Source organism: Babylonia areolata, chromosome 27 (assembly GCF_041734735.1).
Source record: "Babylonia areolata isolate BAREFJ2019XMU chromosome 27, ASM4173473v1, whole genome shotgun sequence".
Taxonomy (NCBI): Eukaryota; Metazoa; Mollusca; class Gastropoda; order Neogastropoda; family Buccinidae; genus Babylonia; species Babylonia areolata.
In genome coordinates, this window is record NC_134902.1 from 12,150,116 (window position 1) to 12,170,115 (window position 20,000).

The 20,000-nt window shown below is 47.7% G+C and overlaps 1 protein-coding gene across 2 annotated transcripts in view; it reads left to right on the forward strand.

Moving 5' to 3' along the window:
• The window catches only part of LOC143301148 (uncharacterized), a 72,850-nt gene that overhangs the window by 40,332 nt on the left and 12,518 nt on the right, over positions 1 to 20,000 (forward strand). Inside the window, exon 1 of one of the 2 annotated variants that reach the window (XM_076615217.1) lies at positions 17,098 to 17,817. The exons of the other annotated variant lie outside the window; for it this stretch is intronic. Coding sequence (XP_076471332.1) covers positions 17,721 to 17,817 — 97 coding nt within the window. The 5' untranslated portion in view covers positions 17,098 to 17,720. Of the gene's footprint in view, positions 1 to 17,097; positions 17,818 to 20,000 lie in introns of those variants that run through there. 2 annotated transcript variants of the gene reach the window in all.

Genomic DNA, 20,000 nt, shown 5'->3' on the forward strand with positions numbered 1-20,000 from the left:
GACAGGATCATCAGCGTGAGTTTCTTGGCAACGTCTGATTAAAGGGGCGATGGAAGTGACCCGCAGCGAACTCGTCATAGCCGCTTCCAGTGTTTGACAGCACAGAGACGGCTGGTGGGGTGCGTGAACCCAGGAGATCAGTGCGTCTGAGGTCTGTAGCGGAAAATTTGTCGCTGGACATGATTATTTTGTCGCCGACGAAAATGATTATGTGTCGACGTTCTCGACACATACTGTCGCCAACACAGAAGATTGTTGTCAGCACATAGTTATTGTGGCTGGCATATTTTGTTGGCAGTCGTCAGAGCAAACAAATCAACGTGCGGGGGACAGAGAGAGAGAGAGAGAGAGATGCTCAGTTGACGTTTGACGCTTTGACGTGTCATTGATATTAACTGCAAAATTCTCATATCAAGGGGATGCATGATTTTCAGTCAAAGGAATCCAATCAAAGATATAATAACACAAAATAGAATAAATAAATGCGAGAGAGAGAGAGAGAGAGGGTGGGGGGTGGGGCAGTACGTGCCGTGAACGTCGGAATATATTGTCGCCGGCGACAACAAAAGCCGCAACAGGGTATGTGGTGGTGTGTGGTGGTGTGTGTTGTCTTGGTTCCTCACGGAGAAGGGCAGTGTGTTGGCGTGCTGTAAAGTTCAGGGAGAAATCAGCTGTGACAGCTGCGGGGCTGTTGACCTGTGTGTGATGACTGTGCTTTGCTTTGTCTCCTCCCCCTTCCTTCCTTCTCCTCTTCTTCCTTCTCTCTTTCGCTTCATTATGTCTCTTTGTGGGCCTGGTGATCGGTTTGTGTCTGTCAGTGTGTGTGTGTGTGCATGAGATAACAGAGTGAAGGAGGAGAAAGAGGGATGCGCGTGCGTACGTACGCGCCGGTATCAGTGTGTGTGTGTGTGCGCGTGTGTTTGTATAGTATATATATGCGCGCGCGTGCGTGTGTGTGTTTGCGTGCGTGTGTGTTTGTGTGTGTGCATGTCTTTTTTATATACGTTGTTTTGTTTTTTTACAGTGTGTTTTTGTGTATTCCAGTGTGTATGTATGTATGTATGTTGTGTGTGTGTGTGTGTGTGTGTGTGTGTGTGTGTGATGAAGAACGAAAAACAAATAAGGAAACGTATTGAACAACAACGGCAACAATAGAGCGCTACCTATTGTAGTCACATACATATCATCACCACAAACCACACGCACGCACGCACACACACACACACACACACACACACACACACACACATCATGTAAACATATCACACATACACACACATCACTACCACCACCACTACAACAACAACAACAACAACACACACACACACGCATGCACGCAAACACACCCTCCCCCCCCCCCCCCCATCCCTGTTACGTCATCGCACGTGGAGGGGGAAAGGTTTGTTTGTGTACCTGAGAGAGAGATAACACCAACACTCGGGCCCCAAACAAGATCCCTCACACTCCTCACTCCCCCTCCCCTTTTCTCCTCTGCCGTTTGGGGTTTCGAAACGAATCGAGAAGGCAGGAGGGATGGAGGGAGGGGGCATGGGGGGGGGGGGGAGGGGAGGAGAAGGTGTTGGGAGGGGGTTTGGTCTGTAAAAACCTGTGCAGTTGGGAGAGCAGGAGCTTGTGAAGATGCAGGCAGAGGGAGTGTGTAGACACACAAAGAAACAAGAAAACAAACACCCCCCAGTTTGTGTGTGTGTGTGTGTGCTGTCTGATCTGTAATCGCCAGAGACGGCGCAGTAATACTTGTTGGCGTCATCCGCCGGAACTAGCTACACACACGCGCGCGCGCGCGCACACACACACACACACACACACGCACGCACGCACACACACGTGCACACACATTTATACATAGATAGACACTTACATACACACCTACAGATACACACACACACTTGTACAGTTACACGCACACACGCACGCACACACACACACACACACACACACAAATACTGTTACACACACTCTCTCTCTCTCTCTCTCTCTCTCTCTCTCTCTCTGTTTATATTTTATTGTGTCTCACAAAATTTAAGATTTCATGTCAATAAGATATTCTACTGACTATTCTGTTCCATTCCATTCATCAGTAATCCCAACTGAATACGGACGTCTCTCTCTCTCTCTCTCTCTCTCTCTCTCTCTCTCTCTCTCTCTCTCTCTCTCTCAGTCGATGGACTGCGCGTGGATGTATTCTTATTCGTGCTGACGGTGTTATGCATACGATCAGTTCTTAGCCCACTTCTTTGTTATGTGCCAATGGCCTATACAGTAAGTCTTTTTCATTGTTATTGTCTATGTGTCTGTCTGTCTGACCCCAGCCCACCCCACTCTTCACACACACACCCATAGTGTGGTGTTGGTTTTTTTCTCAGTGTGTGCGCGCGCGTGTATGCATCAAAGGGGAAAACGCCTTGTCAGCCATTCATGGACGAACTGATCAGCATGCAGACACGCACAGCTCTTCTTACAGACGAAAGCACGCATCTCCACACAACGCCACATGCTCGACCCGAGAATCGTTTTGCGCGCGCGCACACACACACACACACACACACACACACACACACACACACACACACACGTAGGCGCTCCTGCCACATGGTGTGTATGGGAACAATTGGAATCGATGACGGGAAATAAAGCATCTGAACATGGGCAGTTGGGGTGGGGGTGCATTCATGGTCCCATTATTGATTGCGATACATGTTCGTTTTATTTTTTACCAGTTTCTACATAGTGTGTGTGTATGTGCGCGCGTGTGCGTGCGCACGCAGACAAGCGCGCTCGCCTGTCTGAACGTGCAAATGCTTTACGGCAAACCCCTGGATCGATCTCAGTGGGCATATCTGAACTGATCGATATATGTGTGTAATATATATATATATATATATATATATATATATATATATATATATATATATATATATATCGAAATCGATCAGTTATATGACCTATTGATCTCTATTCAGGGTCACAAGGTCAAGAAACCAGTTTTATAATTTGTCATAATTTCTTTATGTCTTCTTCTTTTTCTCTGTCTCTGTTTTTATTTTCTGTATGTCTGCCAGTATCTATGTGTGTGTCAGTCTCTATGTGTGTCTGTCTGCCTCTCTCTCTATCTCATACCATTTCTATTATATTTTATGACCAACTATCTCTGTCTCTCGGCCTCTGTCACAGTTCTCTCTCCGACACTGTCTGTCTCACCATCCTTCCTCTATTTGTCTCCCTGTCTTTTCTGTTTCTCTCTATCTCTATCTCTTTGTCTCTGTCTGTCTGTCTGCCTATCTGTCTCTCTCTGTCTCTGTCTGTTTTTCTCTATTTATCTATCTATCTCTTTGTCTCTGTCTGTCTGTCTCTCTCTCTCTCTTTCTCTCTCGCCCCATTTCTCTCGCTCTGTCTCAGTCCCACCTCTTACACCTGCCTTCCCCATCATTTCTCCCCCTCCCCTCTCTTTCTCTCTCTCCTCCCACTCCCTCTCCCCGTCTCTCTCTTACTCCCTCATCTCTCTCCCTCTTTCTCTATCATCTCTCTCCCTCCCTCTCCCACTCTCTTTCTCTCTCTCTCCCATCTCTCTCCCCCACCTCTCTCTCTCTCTCTCCCTCCCACCCCCCCTCTCTCTCCCCACCCCCCCCTCTCTCCCCCCACCCCTTTCTCTCCCTCCCACCCCCTCTCTCTCTTTCTCTCACTCTCTCTCTCTGTGTCTGGGTGAGACAGCAAAAAGAACCAAGGTAGTGCACGGGGTTGCGGACAAGATCGATCGTTTCGTTTCGATCCTGTGCAGCGGTGCAGGAAAGCGAAGAGCGCATACAGCTAGTAGTGTTGGTGTACTGCTGTGCATTGCATGGCTGGTGTGGCTAGTGCTGGTGAGACACACACACACACACACACACACACACACACACACACACACACACACACACACACACCACAATCACCACCACCACCACCACCACAACAACACACACAAACATACATACACACGCACGCACACACACACACGCACACATACACACACACACGCACACGCGCGCGGGCGCGCACACACACACAGGCACGCACACTCACACGCACGCATGCATACACGCGCGCACACACACACGAATCACACGCCACACACACACACACACACACACACACACACACAGCCGGATACCAACGTGCATTGCTTGTTTTTCTTAGAACAGATGTTGCACGAAAAGAAGAAGCGTCAAAGGGAATACATACATTATGAATATATGTGAGTGTGTGTGCGCGACTGGGCGTATGTGTATGTATGTGTGTGTGTACGCGAGCGCGTCGTGTGTGCGTGCGTGTATCTGTGTGTGTGTGTGTGTCTGTGTGTATTGGGGTGGGGTGGGGAGGTTAGGGGAGAGGATAAGATGCGTGCCCATACTTGTTTTTAAACTGGGCTGAAGCATTTTCTTTATGAGACCGGTGCGGACGTGTGTATGTGTATATATGTATAGATGTGTGTGTGAGAGAGAGAGAGAGAGTGTGTGTGTGTGTGTGTGGACCGGACACACCAATGAATACTACTGCACGATAGGACAGTGTGGTATATATAATCATGTATGTGTGTATGTCTGTATACATGTATCTATAGATCTGTGTGTGTGTGTGTGTGTGTGTGTGTGTGTGTGTGTGTGTGTGTGCATACAGAGTCAGAGACACTAAGAGACAGAGTGAGAGAGACAGAGGCTCAAAGATAACACTACTTGATCGCGATCCAGCTGCCACACAAGCCTGACGTGGAAAAAGAAAGCTAATAAAACAACAACAAAACAACACGTTAACACGATACAAGCTTACCAAAAGACCAGAACCTGACAGAGAAACTCACAGGACGAGTTACGTGCTGGCGAACGAACAGGTTCGTATTGAACAGGGAACTGTCTCTGTCCACATTTCTTCCACACACCAGGAACGAGAGAGACGTCACGAATCTCACGAATCCCCCCCAAGCACGTTATGTTCGGTTGGCGTGACTTGACCCTGTTCATCTCACACGACCTTGGAATCCGAGTCTCGCAATAAAGTGTTGAGTTGCACGTTTCTCTCTCTCTCTCTCTCTCTCTCTCTGTGTGACAGTGTACCAGAGAATGTGTTTGTCTGAGTGTGGTATATGCATACATGTGAGAGTGTGTGCGTGTAAAATATTTAATGTACATGTGTATGGGGTAGTGTGTCTGTGTGTGTGTCCGTGTCGGTGTCTGTCTGTGTATAAGTGTAGAATATTCAATATACGTGTGTATGGGTAGTGTGTCTCTGTAGTCTGTGAACAAGTGTATACTATTTAATGTATGTGTGTATGGGTAGTGTGTGTGTTGTGTATGTCTGTGTCTGTGTTTGTATCTGAATGAGTGTGCGTACGTGTGATTTGTTTCCGTGTGGCTACGCGTGTGCGTGTATGCGTGCGCATGTGTCTTTGTGTGTCTGTATTTGTATCTTGAGTTTGTGCGTGCATACGTGTATGTAAACAGCATCTTTCTGACTTCATCCCAGATGTTTGAGGGTTTGGGGGTTGGGAGGGGGGTGGGTAGGGGGAATGAGGTAACGCAGGAAGTGGAGTGGGGGATGGTTTGGTTCAAACTGAACTTCTCTCCCGTTCTTCCATATTCTATCGGCTTTCTTTTTCCGTTCCTTTCCGTTCGTCTCGTTACACGCTGCCGTAAGGATGAATATTAATGAAGCTGAAGGTTTAGTGGCGTGTTGCTATCGATCTGTTCGTCAGTCGCTCTCTCTTTTCTTTCTAGTTTTCTTTCTTTTCTTTCTTTTGTCTGTCTTTGTGTCTGTCTGTCCGACTGTATCTCTCTCTCTCTCTCACACAGAGCCACAGACACACGCACACACACGCGCGCGCGCGCACACACACACACACACACACACACACACACACACACACACACACCGTCACACACACACACACACACACACACACACACACACACACACACACACACACACACACAAGAGAACTGAGTCATTGGCGAATTCGTCAGTCGAAAAGACACGTGTGTCCGAACCATGCAATCCTCAGTGTGGTGTCAGACAGGTCCGCACTGTCCTGGGATTGTTCACAATCCCTCTGGGCAATATCAACCACTGGGTGGGTGTAGACGTTCAACTCGAAGGTAACTAACTACCGCGCGCGCGCGCGCGCGCGTGTGTGTGTGTGTGCGCGCGCGCGTGCGTGTGTGCGTGTGTATGTGTCTGTATGTGTGTGTGTTTGTTTCTATGTGTGTGTGTGTGTTTCTGTGTGTATGTGTGTGTGAGCGCGCGCCCGCGTGCGTGTATGTGTGTGTGTGTATTGTGTGTGTGTGTGTGTGTGTGTGTTTCTATGTGTGTGTGTGTGAGCGCGCGCCCGCGTGCGTGTATGTGTGTGCGTGTCTGTGTGTGTGTTTGTGTGTGTACGTGTGTGTGCGTGTGTATGTATGTGTATGCGTGTGTGTTTGTATGTGTGTGTGTGTGTGTGTGCGCGCGCGCGTGTGTATGTGTGTATGTCTGTGTGTTTCTATGTGTGTGTTTGTGTGTGTGTGCGTGCGTGTGTATGTGTGTGTATGTGTATGTGTGTGTGTTTATGTGTGTGTGTGTGTTTCTATTTGTATGTGTGTGTACGCGCGCGGGTGTATGTGTGTGTGTGTCAGTATGTATGTTTCTCTGTGTGTGTGTGTGTGTGTATGTGTGTGTGTGTTTCTGTGTTTCTGTGTGTGTGTGAGTATGTGTGTTTCTGTGTGTGTGTGTGTGTGTGCCAGAGAGAGAGAGAGAGATGCTGAACTGACGAAAGGGGAAGTCAACACAATGTTGACAGTCAGTCAGTCTCCCAAGAGGCCATGTGGGACAGGGTTGGTACGATGACAGAGCAGGTGAATCGGAACGTAGACACAAATACCTCAGTGTGTGACAGGTATCTGTGACTGGAAACGGGCGATTCTGACCTGCTCCGAACACACACACACACACACACACACACACACACACACACACACACACACACACACACACACACACACACACACACACACACACACACACACACACACACACACACACACACACACACACACACACACACACACACACACACACACACACACACAAACACTTGAAACAAACATACAAATACGCACGCACACACACACACACACACACACACACACACACACACACACACACACAAACACACAAACAACTGAACCCACACACAGATACACACTCTCTCTCTCTCTCTCTGTCTCTGTCTCTCTCTCTCTCTCTGTCTCTCTCTCTCTCTCTCTCTCTCTCTCTCTAAGACCTATGACCTGTTTTGACAGCGAACTGGGCGCCGTCTCAACCCACTGAGCCAGACACTGAGGTACGCCGACCCGGGCAAGACCAGTCAGTGTGTATTTTGGGGTATCACTCACACTGGGACTTTACGCCTTTACATGGCTGTACTATACCCACCTGCCAGACGACATGATTCCTGTTAGTGTAACTGCCACACTCGTATTAACAACCTGTTTTCAGCCAGACGTGCGCAGTGACTGAAGAGAAATTCAGATGCGCGTGTGTGCGTACACTGAAGTTCGCGCACGCACACGCGCGCTCCCTCATATAGTACACACAAACACGTGTTTTAATTACATGTTGTATAGCTGCGTTGGTGTTTTGTTTTTTTAATTCTTTTAACACACGTGTGCACATTCGGCGGCCTGCAAGTGCCTGCACGCCAGCAGCATTTGGAAGAAACACACGTGCATGCACGCACGCACGCTCGCACACACACACACACACACACACACAGAGAAACACACACACACACACACACACACACACACACACACACACAGATGACTAGGTCTGGGGTGTATAGTACCCCGATTACGTACAAATCGCTGAACTTGCTGACAGGTGATTCACTGTGAAAAGAGGAGGGGGTGGGTGGGAGAGAGAGGATGGGGGAGATGAGAGGATAGAACGGTATGGGAGGGAGGGGTGGGGGGAGGTGGAGGAAAACGTGTGCCGCTCTGTGCCGCTGTACTGGTGGTCCTGACTCACAGAAACATGAACACGTACGCTGATCTGGCATGCAGGTGAGGAGAGAGAGGGGGGCTGGGAGAGAGAGAGAACTCGAACTCGAAAAGTTTAATCAGTATAGGCCATGACCCCTTCTGAAGGGGGTACAGTATGTATGAATAATTCACACGAATTTGCACAGTTTAAGAGAGAGAGAAAGAGAGAAGGAGAGAAGAATTTACGCACGCGCTCACGTGCACGGACTCACACACACACACACACACACACACACACACACACACACACACACGTATATATATATTACATTTACACGCACGCACTGCACGGACGCACTTACATATGCACGTACCCTCCCCACACTCCTTTCACATGCAGACATACACCAGAGATAGAGAGAGAGAGTGGTGCCGGTATTGGGCTGATACCACAGGGGTGGGTTATTAGTCATATTGTAGGATTGTCCACAGTCACGTAAAAAAAAAAAGCCAGTAATCCCAAATACGTCTCTCTCTCTCTCTCTCTCTCTCTCTCTCTCTCTCTCTCTCTGTGTCAGCTCCGCTTCAGTCATGCCAGGTTACAGTGTGCTCGTTCTTCCAGCGAGACAGAGCTTCCAGATCCCGCGTTATTGTATTGCATTGTATTGTATTGTATTGTATTGTGTATTGTATTACTCTTTTATCACAACAGATTTCTCTGTGTGAAATTCGGGCTGCTGTCCCCAGGGAGAGCGTGTCGCTACGCTGAGAGCTGCCTAAACTAGTACCTTCCTGATCAAAGTTGATGCCCCCCCCCCCCCCCCCTGTCACCCTCCACCTAAACTAGTACCTTCCTGATCAAAGATGATCCCCGTAGACCCCCCCCCCCACACACACACACACACCCGCCCCCCTCGGCCCCACTCCACATCCCTAAAAAACCCACATATATTACGATGTAGATGATCGGCACGTGCAACACCGAACCGCCACAGCCACCACCCGGGACGAAATGCCGCGTGACCTCATTCTGCAACACAGTCTTACACGTCTCTGGCAGTTTTATTTCGTCAGCAGACCCCAACAACCACCGGGGCCGTGCTGTCCAGCACTGAGACAAACAGGACGCACGTGGCAGCCCTGCAGACAGTGCATGTACATATGTCTGATGCAAGGAGTTCCAGAGAAAGGAGGAAAGACAATGGTTGGGTCGCCGCCAGCAGACAGTTCCCGTCTGGTTCCTGATTACCAGATTTCGGGTGGGAGGGGACGAGTCATTGAGGGTTGTGGTGGGAAGGGAGGGGCGGGGGGGGGGGTGAGCTGAGAGGGGAGGGGCAGTGGGAGGGGTGGGTGGTGGACTGGCCTGGCCAGGAGCCCAACGCCGTCTCACAACCCTCCCCCCACCCCCCCTCCCGTTCCAACTCCCTTCCCTCCCACCGTACGGTACAGGTTGTGCTGTGCAGGGTCGGTGCATTCGGCACCTAGTTCGCACGTGTGCGGTTCGGACATGTTTTTGATTGCACACAAGTACGCATTTTTAAAAGTGTGGGGTTTTTTTTTGTTTTTTGTTTGTTTGTTTTTTTTGGGGGGGGTTGTGTTTTTGTTTTTTTACCCCGGCAAAACAAACAAAACACATTGCCAAGAAACTGTCTTCTGTGATACGGACCCAAATGGGGGCCATACTGTACGACACACACGGACTTCAACCCAAAACATGCTGTTCTGTTAGACGGTGGTAATGGTTCACTTAGAAGGAAACAATGCTTTGTGCTATATCAATAGGTGAAACCGTAGTTCTGTTTGGACTGAAAGCATATAACTGGTTTGGGAGTGTGTGTTTGGGGGCGGGGAGGTGCGGGGGGGGAGTGGAGGGGTGTGAAAGCGTGAGGTTGTTTAGAATGACATCACGTTCCGCCCATAATAACAGTGCAGTGTGGTGCTGGTATGTTCTGTGGATAACCTTCCTCCCCTCCTCAGAAACTGAGCCAAGCGCCAGTGTAGGATGTCCAGTAAGTCTAGAAGGTTAACAACAATCATGACAAGAATTCAAGTGCACGCGTGGTTACACAGAGACATAGGTGTTGTGCGTGTGTGTGTGTGCGCGCGCGTGTTTGTATGCATGCCCCCACCCCTCTCCCTCTCTCCCTCTCTCTCTCTCTCTCTCTCTCTGTATCTCTGTCCGGGAGGGAAAGTATATGAGGAGAGTGATTTGACATGTTGGTAGGCCTGTGTGTTCTGTGTTTCTCTGACACCTGTTATACTCAGTATGCGCGGGAGCTGATATAATAAAACTTTCTGAACGTGAACGAGTTTCTTCTTTCATGCCCCCATCCCCCCTGACCCCCCCTGGCCCCCCGCCCCCTCCTGTACCCAAGTAGATAGCTCTGCTGCTGATGCTGGTAGCACTGCCGTTACTGTTGTCCAGTCATAATCCAGACAATGATGACGGTCAGGGTTGACTGAGGTGACCACGATGATTATCAGTGATGATGATGATGATGATGATTACGTTTCTCTTGTTTCCTCCACTGTACTTCCATTCTCACTTCAGTACCACGAGAAGTGTGCAGAACTCAGGTTTACTGCTTCTGTTGATAGTCAGTGCTGCTGTTACAACTACTACTTCTACTGCGTTTACCACTACTGCAGTTGGTGCTACTATTAGTACTACTATTGCTACCGTAACTACTACTACGACGACGACGACTACAACTACTACTACAACCAATAATGATAATAATAGAAGAAGAAGTAGACTGAAGAAGAAGAGCAGCAACAACAACAAGAGACCAGTGGTGATGATGATGACGACAGCTACATCAGTCGTTTGCAAGGCTTTCGAAGGCAGCTACACTATTTCACGGCAACAATATTCTACACGACACCGGCGTGGTCCCACAGCATTGCTCTATACATAGAGATGACCCCTGCTCCCCCACGTAATATTTATACAGAAACGTCCTTGAGAGACAACCATACCTGTGCGTCAGCGCTTTCCGAAACACGTTTTTTTCTTACTTTCTCCATGTATCGCCTTGCACTATGAGGGGTAAGGAAGCGAGCTAGGGGCGGGGTTGGGGAGGGTGCGGGGGCTACGGGGTGGCGGTGAGGGGGCAAGGGGAGGGGGGTTAGTGTACACATTAACTTCTCAGGGGGGCGGGGGGTGCTGGGAGGGGGTGGAAGTGGGGGGGGGGGGGGCAGAAAGACAGGGGTCAGCCTGTGCCTTGAATCCTGAGACATTCCAGTAATTCCCTGTCCCCACCTCACCGCCCCCCCCCCTGCCCCCCTCCCCCTTGCTCTCTCTCTCTCTCCCTACAAATATGCGACACGCTTGAGTGTGCCCCTGACACGGGCAGGTGGGTTTTGTTTGGACACACGAAATCTCCCAGACCCGGACTGACCACTGAGGGAGAAGGGTACGTGGCCTGGGGGAGGTACGGGGAGAGGGAGGGGGATTGGGGGGCAGGGGGGGGGGGGGGGGGCAGGATGGATGAGGGAGGCACGGTAGGCAGGGGGAAGGAGGGTGGGGTTGGGGGCTTGAGGGCGAGTTTGACTGACCTTGGGTTTTCATCAAGATGGACTGTGGGATCTGGGTCAGGTATGGGCTGGCCGTCAGTCCTGGGCTTCTGTACATGGCGTTTTCTTCTTCTTCTTGTTTTTTGTTCTCCTATTTTTCTTGTTCTTCTTCGTCTTCTCCTTCTTCTTGTTCTCCTCCTCCTCTTCCTCCTCCTCTTCTTCTTCTTCTCAGTTCTTCTTCTTCTTCTACTCCTCCTCCTCCTCCATCTCCTCTTCTTCTTTAGGTTTTTGTTTTTATCATTGTTTTGTTCTTTGTTGTTGTTGAAATTATTCTTTTTCTTGTTGCTGTGCTTGTTCTTTTTTCTTCTTTTTTTCTTTTTTTCATATTTATGTTTCTTGTTATTGTCGTGTTGTTCAGTTTGTTGATATTCTTATTCTTCTCATTAATCGGTCACCCATCCCTTTCTTATAATTCATTTATCTATGTTGTCGGTTTGATGTTATCCTCTTGTTTATTGGGCTTGGTTGCTAGATGCAAAATGAAAAAAACAAAACAAAACAAAAAACAAATCATTTCAAGTGGATCACAAGTATATTCTGCTCATCACTCTCTCAGTCTTTCTTCCCATAGATTGCTGGTGTGTGTATGTGTGTGTGTGTGTGTGTGTGTGTGTGTGTGTGTGTGTGTGTGAGAGAGAGAGAGAGAGAGAGAGAGAGAGAGAGAGAGAGAGACAAACACAATAGACAGACAGACAGAATAGACTGGTATTTCATCCAAACAATCGTTCACAGATTCTCTTTCCTGCCCTCCCTCTCTTCTCTCCAACATCACGTTTCCTGTGAATACACACAGTTTCTGCCCCACTGTCTCTCTGTCTCTTTCTTTCTATCTCTGTCTCTCTCTCTATCTGTCTTTCTCTGTCGGTCACACTCACCCCACCCACCCCCCCCCCCCCCCCCCCACACACACACACACAACACACACACACACCCACACACAACACACACACACTGAACCGTCAGACACGGTCGTATCTACATCGACAATAACAACAGAACAAAACAGCATCATTGTCAGAGAAAATGCTAAGGTGGGCCCACCAGTTACTATAATTAGTCAAAACAACATCGGCAGCCGACAGGGAGCAGCAGGCTATAATGTACAGAAAGAAAGAAGATCGGCGCGTGCCCGAGTTTCCGACAGCTTTTCCGATCGTGACTGGAACCCGGGGCCATAGAGCTCAATAGCTGTTCAGCTCAGTGCCCGGAACACGTGGGTGTAGGATCTAGAGTGTGATGGTGGTGTTGATGATGATGGTGATAGCATCATCTTCATTATGATGATGGTGATTTTGATAACGATGTTGATGTTGTTGTTAATCATAATGATGATAATAATAATGATAATGATAATCTTCATTATGATGATGGTGATTTTGTTAACGATGTTGATGTTGTTAATGATAATAATAATAATGATGATGATGATGATGATAACCACATTAATAATAATAATAATAATAATAATCTTCATCATCATCGTCAAAATCATCATAATGATAATAATAATAACAATGAGAATAGAAGAAGAAGAATTATAACAACAATAACAAATGGTAATAATATAGCAACAAAAACAACAATAACAATAATAGTAAGAAGAAGAATGACCATGATCATCATGAAAATAATGAAATACAACACTGGAAAAAAATATGTAGTGCACTCATCTTATTCCTTCACGTTCACAGCTCCACGCACTGCCCTACAGCAGCACCAGTAACTGGACTTGATCTTGTCGCGAATGCTCTTGAAATAATGATAAGGGTGTTCGTATTGTGATATAAGGGATCGCTGGTTTAGGCCCAACGCCCACTGACTTCGGTTCCATTCTTATAACTCGTGGGTGGGATATAGGGAGGGGGGAGGGGGATGAACGGGGAGGGAGGAGTGTTGATTACTTGTCTTATAAGGTAAGGGTTGGTGGTGGTGCTGTTGGTGATGCCGTTGTTGTTGTTGAGAAAGTTGAGACGGTCGGAGTGTTTCTAGGTGGTGGAAACGATTCAGGCTTCTATTCAAAGACAGGATGGTTAGAATATATATAAGTGAGGCAGACGCAGAGACAGACAGATGGACACAGAGAAAGACAGAGACAGAGTTATAAATAACTGAACAGATAAATAGATGAATAAATGACTGGATGGATGGGTGGATGAAGTAATAAACAGCCTCATCATCCCACAGGCTTCGAGGGTTGATAGCTAGCTACAAAGTTACATTATGAAATTGAAACTGAAAAAAAAAAAGAAGAAAAAAAAATAGAAGAAGGGTGGACGGGGTGGGAGTGGCGAAGAGAAAATGCAGCCACATTCCCCCCACGCCCCATACCCCCCCCCCCGCCCCACTCCTTTCCTCCTTCTTCCCCCCTCCCCTCCCGTTACGGTACCTACAGAATTTTCCTTCCGGAATCCATGCTCTGACATTCCTGGTCTTGAAAAGGGAAAAAATCTTCCTCCGCCCCCCGCCCCCTCCCGCACACACATAATAATTCTTACTGTTCTTGATGAATGGTCGTGCATATTTTGAACCGTTTGCATCTGTGTGAAATAAATAGGATGTGTGTGTGTGTGTGTGTGTGTGTGTGTGTGTGTGTGAGTGTGTGTGTGTGTGTGTGTGTGTGTGTGTGTGTGAGTGAGTGTGTGTGTGTGTGCCGTGAAGCGAAAACCGTGACTGGGGCCACGGCCGTTCCAGACATATTTTCAGACACGGCGGGGTGCCTTCTGTTGTGGGGGTTTATTTCAGTGAATGCTGCTGCACCTGTTCACACTCCTTCTTCAGTCCTCTCCCTTTACTTGTACTGGCTCTTCCGGGGACCGTGGCATGAGGTCGACTTCATTCACAGCACAGCCAGATCAAATTTCACGAAAACAAGCTAAAAATAGCCAGTCTGGAAGCATTCAAAGAAAGAAAAAAAAGGGGGGCGGGAGATAAGATTTTTTTAAAGACTTGGTCCAGTCACGTGGGGATGGGCATGTATGGGGTCGGGTTAGGTAAGGGGGGTGGGGGTTAAAAAGGGAGAATGGGATCTCTGTGTGTGTGTGTGTGTGTGCGCGCGCGCGCGATAGTCAGTGTGTGTACAATAGTGTGTGTGTGTGTGTGTGTGTGTGTGTGTGTAAACGACGGATAATGACTGAGTGTCCGTGTGTGTGTGCCGGTCAGTCAGCGTGTGTGTGTGTGTTTACGATAATGAGTTTGTGTACATGTGCTTGTGTGTGTGCGTGCGCGCGCGCGCGCGATAATGAATGTGTATATGGGTGTGCATGTGCCAGTGTGTGTGTGTGTGTGTGTGTCAGTGTGTGTGTGTGTGTGTGTTCCCTGTGTGTGTTGAATGGGTGAGAGACTGTTAACAGATGTGACCTTTCACTGAAGTTCTTTGCACGGACCTCTGACCCTCTGTCCCTCCCGGTATCTGTCAGTGAGGATTTTCTATTACGGTCTTTGACAAACAAGGCAGACAGACGATCACAGGAAAGAACAGGGAGAGACAGGCAGACAGACAGATAGACAGAAGAAGAGAGGGGGTGAAAGAATGTGAGAGATAATGTGCCGCGGTAAGAGAGAGAGAGAGTCGGGGGCTGGTAAGAGAGAATGAGAGACAGACTGACTGACAGACATTGAGAAAGGATGGTTCTCATACTCTTCTCCTCCCTCTCTGTCTGTCTGTCTGTCTGTCTGTCTCTCTCTCTCTCTCTCTCTCTCTCTCTCTCTCTCTCTCTCTCTCCGTCTGTGTCTCTCTGTCTGTCTCTCTCTCTGCGAATGCCATGTCATTATTTCTACATCTCTTTGTTACTTTGTGAATATTTTGATTCATTTTCATTTTCTCTTTGCCCTGGGGGCTGGATGAAAAAATAGCACATGTATGCTTAATCCACTTCCCTCAATTAAAAAAAACAACAACGTTCTCTCTCTCTCTTTCTCTCTCTCTCCCTCTCTCTCTCTCCCTCTCTCTCTCTCTCATACACACACACACACACACACACACACACACACGGCACACATACACACACACTCTCTCTCTGTCTCTCTGTCTCTGTCTCTGTCTCTCTCTCTCTCTGTTGGATAAAAATACACACTAAAATCACCCGTTTTCGTCATAAACTTCTTTGTGGGTCCGCAGACCTTTTTTTTTTTTTCGGGACTGCATAAATCTCCAAACATCATGTTGATTCACGTGCTGCACTGTGTTCTAACCCTGAATGTCAAAGAGGCTGGTGGCGATAGAACTGACAATTAGTCTTTTTTGTTTTTGTTTGTTTGTTTGGGGACTGAGTTAGATTTAAGCTGACAGTTGATTTAATTTTTCTTTCTTTCCGTCTTTCTTATGTTATTTATTTATTTATTTATCTATCTATTTACTTGTTTATTTACTCACGCGTGCGATTTCGTACACACCAGCATAAGCACACATGATTACGCACAAGAAACATGCATCTACACCAGCCTCCACATGCTCTTGCATCCTCATGCATACACAAAGATGAATCGCGGAGTCTTCGACTGGCAGTGTGTGTGTGTGTGTGTGTGTGTGTGTGTGTGTGTGTGTGTGTGTGCTCTCAGTTGCGTGCTCATATGTGTTTGTGTGTGTGTGTGCCGTGCGCGCGCACGTGTGTGTATGTGCGCGCGCACATGTATGTAATATGTTCAAAATTTGCATGAGTGTAAGTAGTGTGTGTATAAGACCGTTTGAAACACACACAAAGACACACACACACGCACGCACGTACGCATGCACACGCACACACCGTCACACACACACACACACACACACACACACACACACACACACACACACACACACCGTACAATTCAGCATCGCCGTTCCTCTGCCCCCACCCCTACAACCCGAGACCCCTCACCTCCCCTTCCCCCCAAAAAAACAAAACAAAACAAAAAAACCCAAACAAACAAACAAACAAAAACAACACACAAACAAACAGAAAAAACGAAAACAAACAAACAATTAAAAAAATTTTAAAAAAGAAGAAGAAAAAAAAGACGGCTCATATCCCGGAGGCAAGGTGGGGCGAGTTGAGAGAGAGAGCGAGTAGAGCCCCCAAAGCTAGCAACACGACCCGTGCGTGACCCGAGGAGACCCGCCACAACATTGATGGCATTCCAGGTAACTGCACCCTCACTGCTCTCCCCGTCCTGCATCCTTGAGTCACACACACACACACACACACACAGACCATCCCCCCACCCCCTCCTCTCTACTGTGCCTGCGTGCCGTCACAGCACCTATCACCAGAGAGGGGGAGGAGAGGAAGCCTTCTTTGGATGCCTGAACCACTTCCTCCTCCTCCTCCTCCTCATCATCATCATCATCCTCACACCACCACGCTCGCTCACCCACACACCGCTTCTATCCCAACACGACGACCCATAGCACTTTGTTTTTCTCTCGGCCCGAACCAAGTGCATGAGTAAAGAGACAGGACAGAACAAAACACAATAGTGATACGCTCCCATTGCATCCCAATTCCGACCGCCAACTCCCACCCACCCACCTCCTGCAGACTTATCAACCAACGAAACGGGATCAGAATGCCGCCACGCGTAGGCGAGAGAATGAGTTCATGCAATAAAAAGCATGGCAGGTGCTTGCTTGCCTGAGGAGAGGAGTCTTTAGTTTTTCAGGCATCGACAGCGCTCGCGGTGCGCGCGTGCGTGTGTGTGTATTTGTGATCGTAGAGAAGTATTTTTGGCAGAGCTTTCATCATCTCCATTGCTAATAACAGTAGTATTTTGATGTCTGAGTCAGTCGGTCGGAGATCTAGAGTATTCCTTCGCTAGTTATATTTAGCTGCTCAAAACTTTGCGGTGCTGGTGTTTGTGAGTGTTGATTGTGGTGGATGGAAACAAACCTCAGACGACGGTGGAGGACTGTCGTGTGACTGGACGCAGAATATACGAACACAAATCGTCAGTGAGAGATTTCGGGTTGGCAGACAAAAGAACGTCCCACTTGAGTTGAACAGTACCGACTAGGAGCTACCTGGAAGACAGGAGTAAAGAGAGAGAGATAAACTACAAGACAAACAATACAGACCAAAGAATAACAGGAACTGGAAGTAATTAGGAAGGAGAACAAAAATCACGATCTTCCAAGCGAACGTCTACAGACCAGTGTGTAACTTGATGAGTTTTCCAGTGTTTCTCTGTGTTTCCGTGCAGTTTTTCTGTGCTGCTTTGATAATGACACGTTTGGCAGATGCGAGAGCATTGCCTGGGACTGGTAAGATTTTTTTCTTGATTTTATTTTACCTTGATTTTTTTTCTCTGCGTCAAGTTTGACTGATGTAGCGAGCGAGTGCTTCTGTGTGTGTGTGTGTGTGTGTGTGTTGTGATAGAGAATCTGAGTGTGTGCGTCAGTGCGCGTGCATGTGTGTACATGATTGTCACAGGTGTGTGTGTGTGTGCGCGCGCGTACATGTGTGTGATGTATGGTGTGTAGGAGAGGGACAGGAAGTGCAAGTGTACAGGACTGTTTCTCACAATTTTTGCCCGTTCATATATATATGTATATGTATATGTGTGTGCGTGTGTGCGTGTGTGTGTTCAAGAGGCAGAAACGGTGTGTGTATGTGCATGTATGTACGGGTACTAACAGAAACGGAGCAGGCCCGTGATACGTTCATTCATGCTGGCCCCGATACAGTCACCAAGACGGTACAAGCGACAACCATCTGTCCCTCAGTTCGGCCATTGGAGAAGAACAGTAAACCGGGTGAATGAATGAATGATTATCTGGATATAGAGCACCTATCCTCGGTAGGCCGAGACTAAGCCAAGCCGTAAGCGCTTTACGAACACGGGGTCATTTTGCACAGCAGGCTGCCTACCTGGGTAGAGCCGACTTACGGCTGCCATTGGGCGCTCATCATTCGTTTGTGCCACCTTCGACACCCGCTCTAATGACCCGTATCACACTGCACTGGACACTGATGGTGCGTGGAAACCGGGATTTCCACATACTGTCAGTCGTCGCTTGCGGCAGCGTCTGTATCAATACCGTGACATCACTGATGTGATGCAGGCATAAAACGTAGATTGAGAGAAGTGTGAGAGTATTGTTAGATGTGTGTGTATGTGTCTGTCTGTCTGTCTGTCTGTGTTTTGTTGCTGTTGTTGTTGTACACGTAATAAGAAAAATTCCAAGACGGAAAACTGGACGCCACACCACCAGCCTGAAAGGTTGACTGGAAGACTGATGCAGGATGAATTATGCTGTCACTGAGTGAACATTCACAGGCCCTGGTGCCTCCGTTTTACATAGCAAGGGAAAGTGCGTAAATCACCAGTCCTGATTAAACTTTTACCTTGAAATTTGATTTGCGCTGGAGAGAGAGAGAGAGAGAGAGAGAGAGAGAGAGATTTGGAAAGATTTGGAATGGTTTATTCACAATCAGGCCACAGCCCCTAGTGAAGGGGGTATACGTAAACGTAATACAACTCAACGAAAACACATAAGCAAATAAGCATTAATATAGACAACAAACCGTGCATTGTATCCGTGTAAATATATAGACAACAAAAAATACATTATAACTGTTTTACGAAGTAACAATTTCTCTTAATTTGAATGCCTTATATAAGAATGCCGAAAAATTATGTACGTCATTGGTATTGCTTGACGACATTAACAAATTCAACTTGAACAGAGAGGGATGCTTGTAGTACTTAGGTTTTATAAATATTTGACGTACATGTTTTAGTGCTGGGCAGCAAAGAACAAAGTGCACCTCTAGAGAGAGAGAGGGGGAGAGAGAGAGAGAGAGGGAGAGAGAGAGGGAGAAGGGGTGGTTGGGGAGCCGGGATCGTGAGTTTGAAAGTTCCTCATCATTGCTCATGTCAGCCACTATTTTGAGCATCTGCATACTCAGCTGCTGTTGAATGGGTGGGATTTGTTGCTGTGATCGGAGACATGCATGGGATGGTATCCTGGATAACTCGTTCAGTCTGTGTGCCTGTCGTATTCAAGAGTGTGATGGTGGTTTGAGGGCAGATGGTTAAGGTTGTGTGTTACAGAAAATACAGATACACAGCTTACAGACACCTGAACACACACATACACACACGCGCGTGCAGCATACAGACAGAGACAGAAGTTGTATTCCTGACGAAAGACGGACCAAACATCGGCATATAATGCTGGAGGGTTATTCCACCGTCCTCTGTTTTGTAACGTTCTGTCTTCTTTTCTTTTCTTTTCATTTTGATTGTCGAGCTGATAACAATCACCTGCCTCCTTCGTATACACGGCTTCACCTGAGCTCAGTTCAAATCAAATCATCGATGTTTTGTCTTGTCCTCTCTCTCTCTCTCTCTCTCTCTCTCTCTCTCTCTCTCTCTCTCTCTCTCTCTCTCTCTCTCTCTCTCTCATAGCTTTTCTGCAACACACACATTAACACATATACC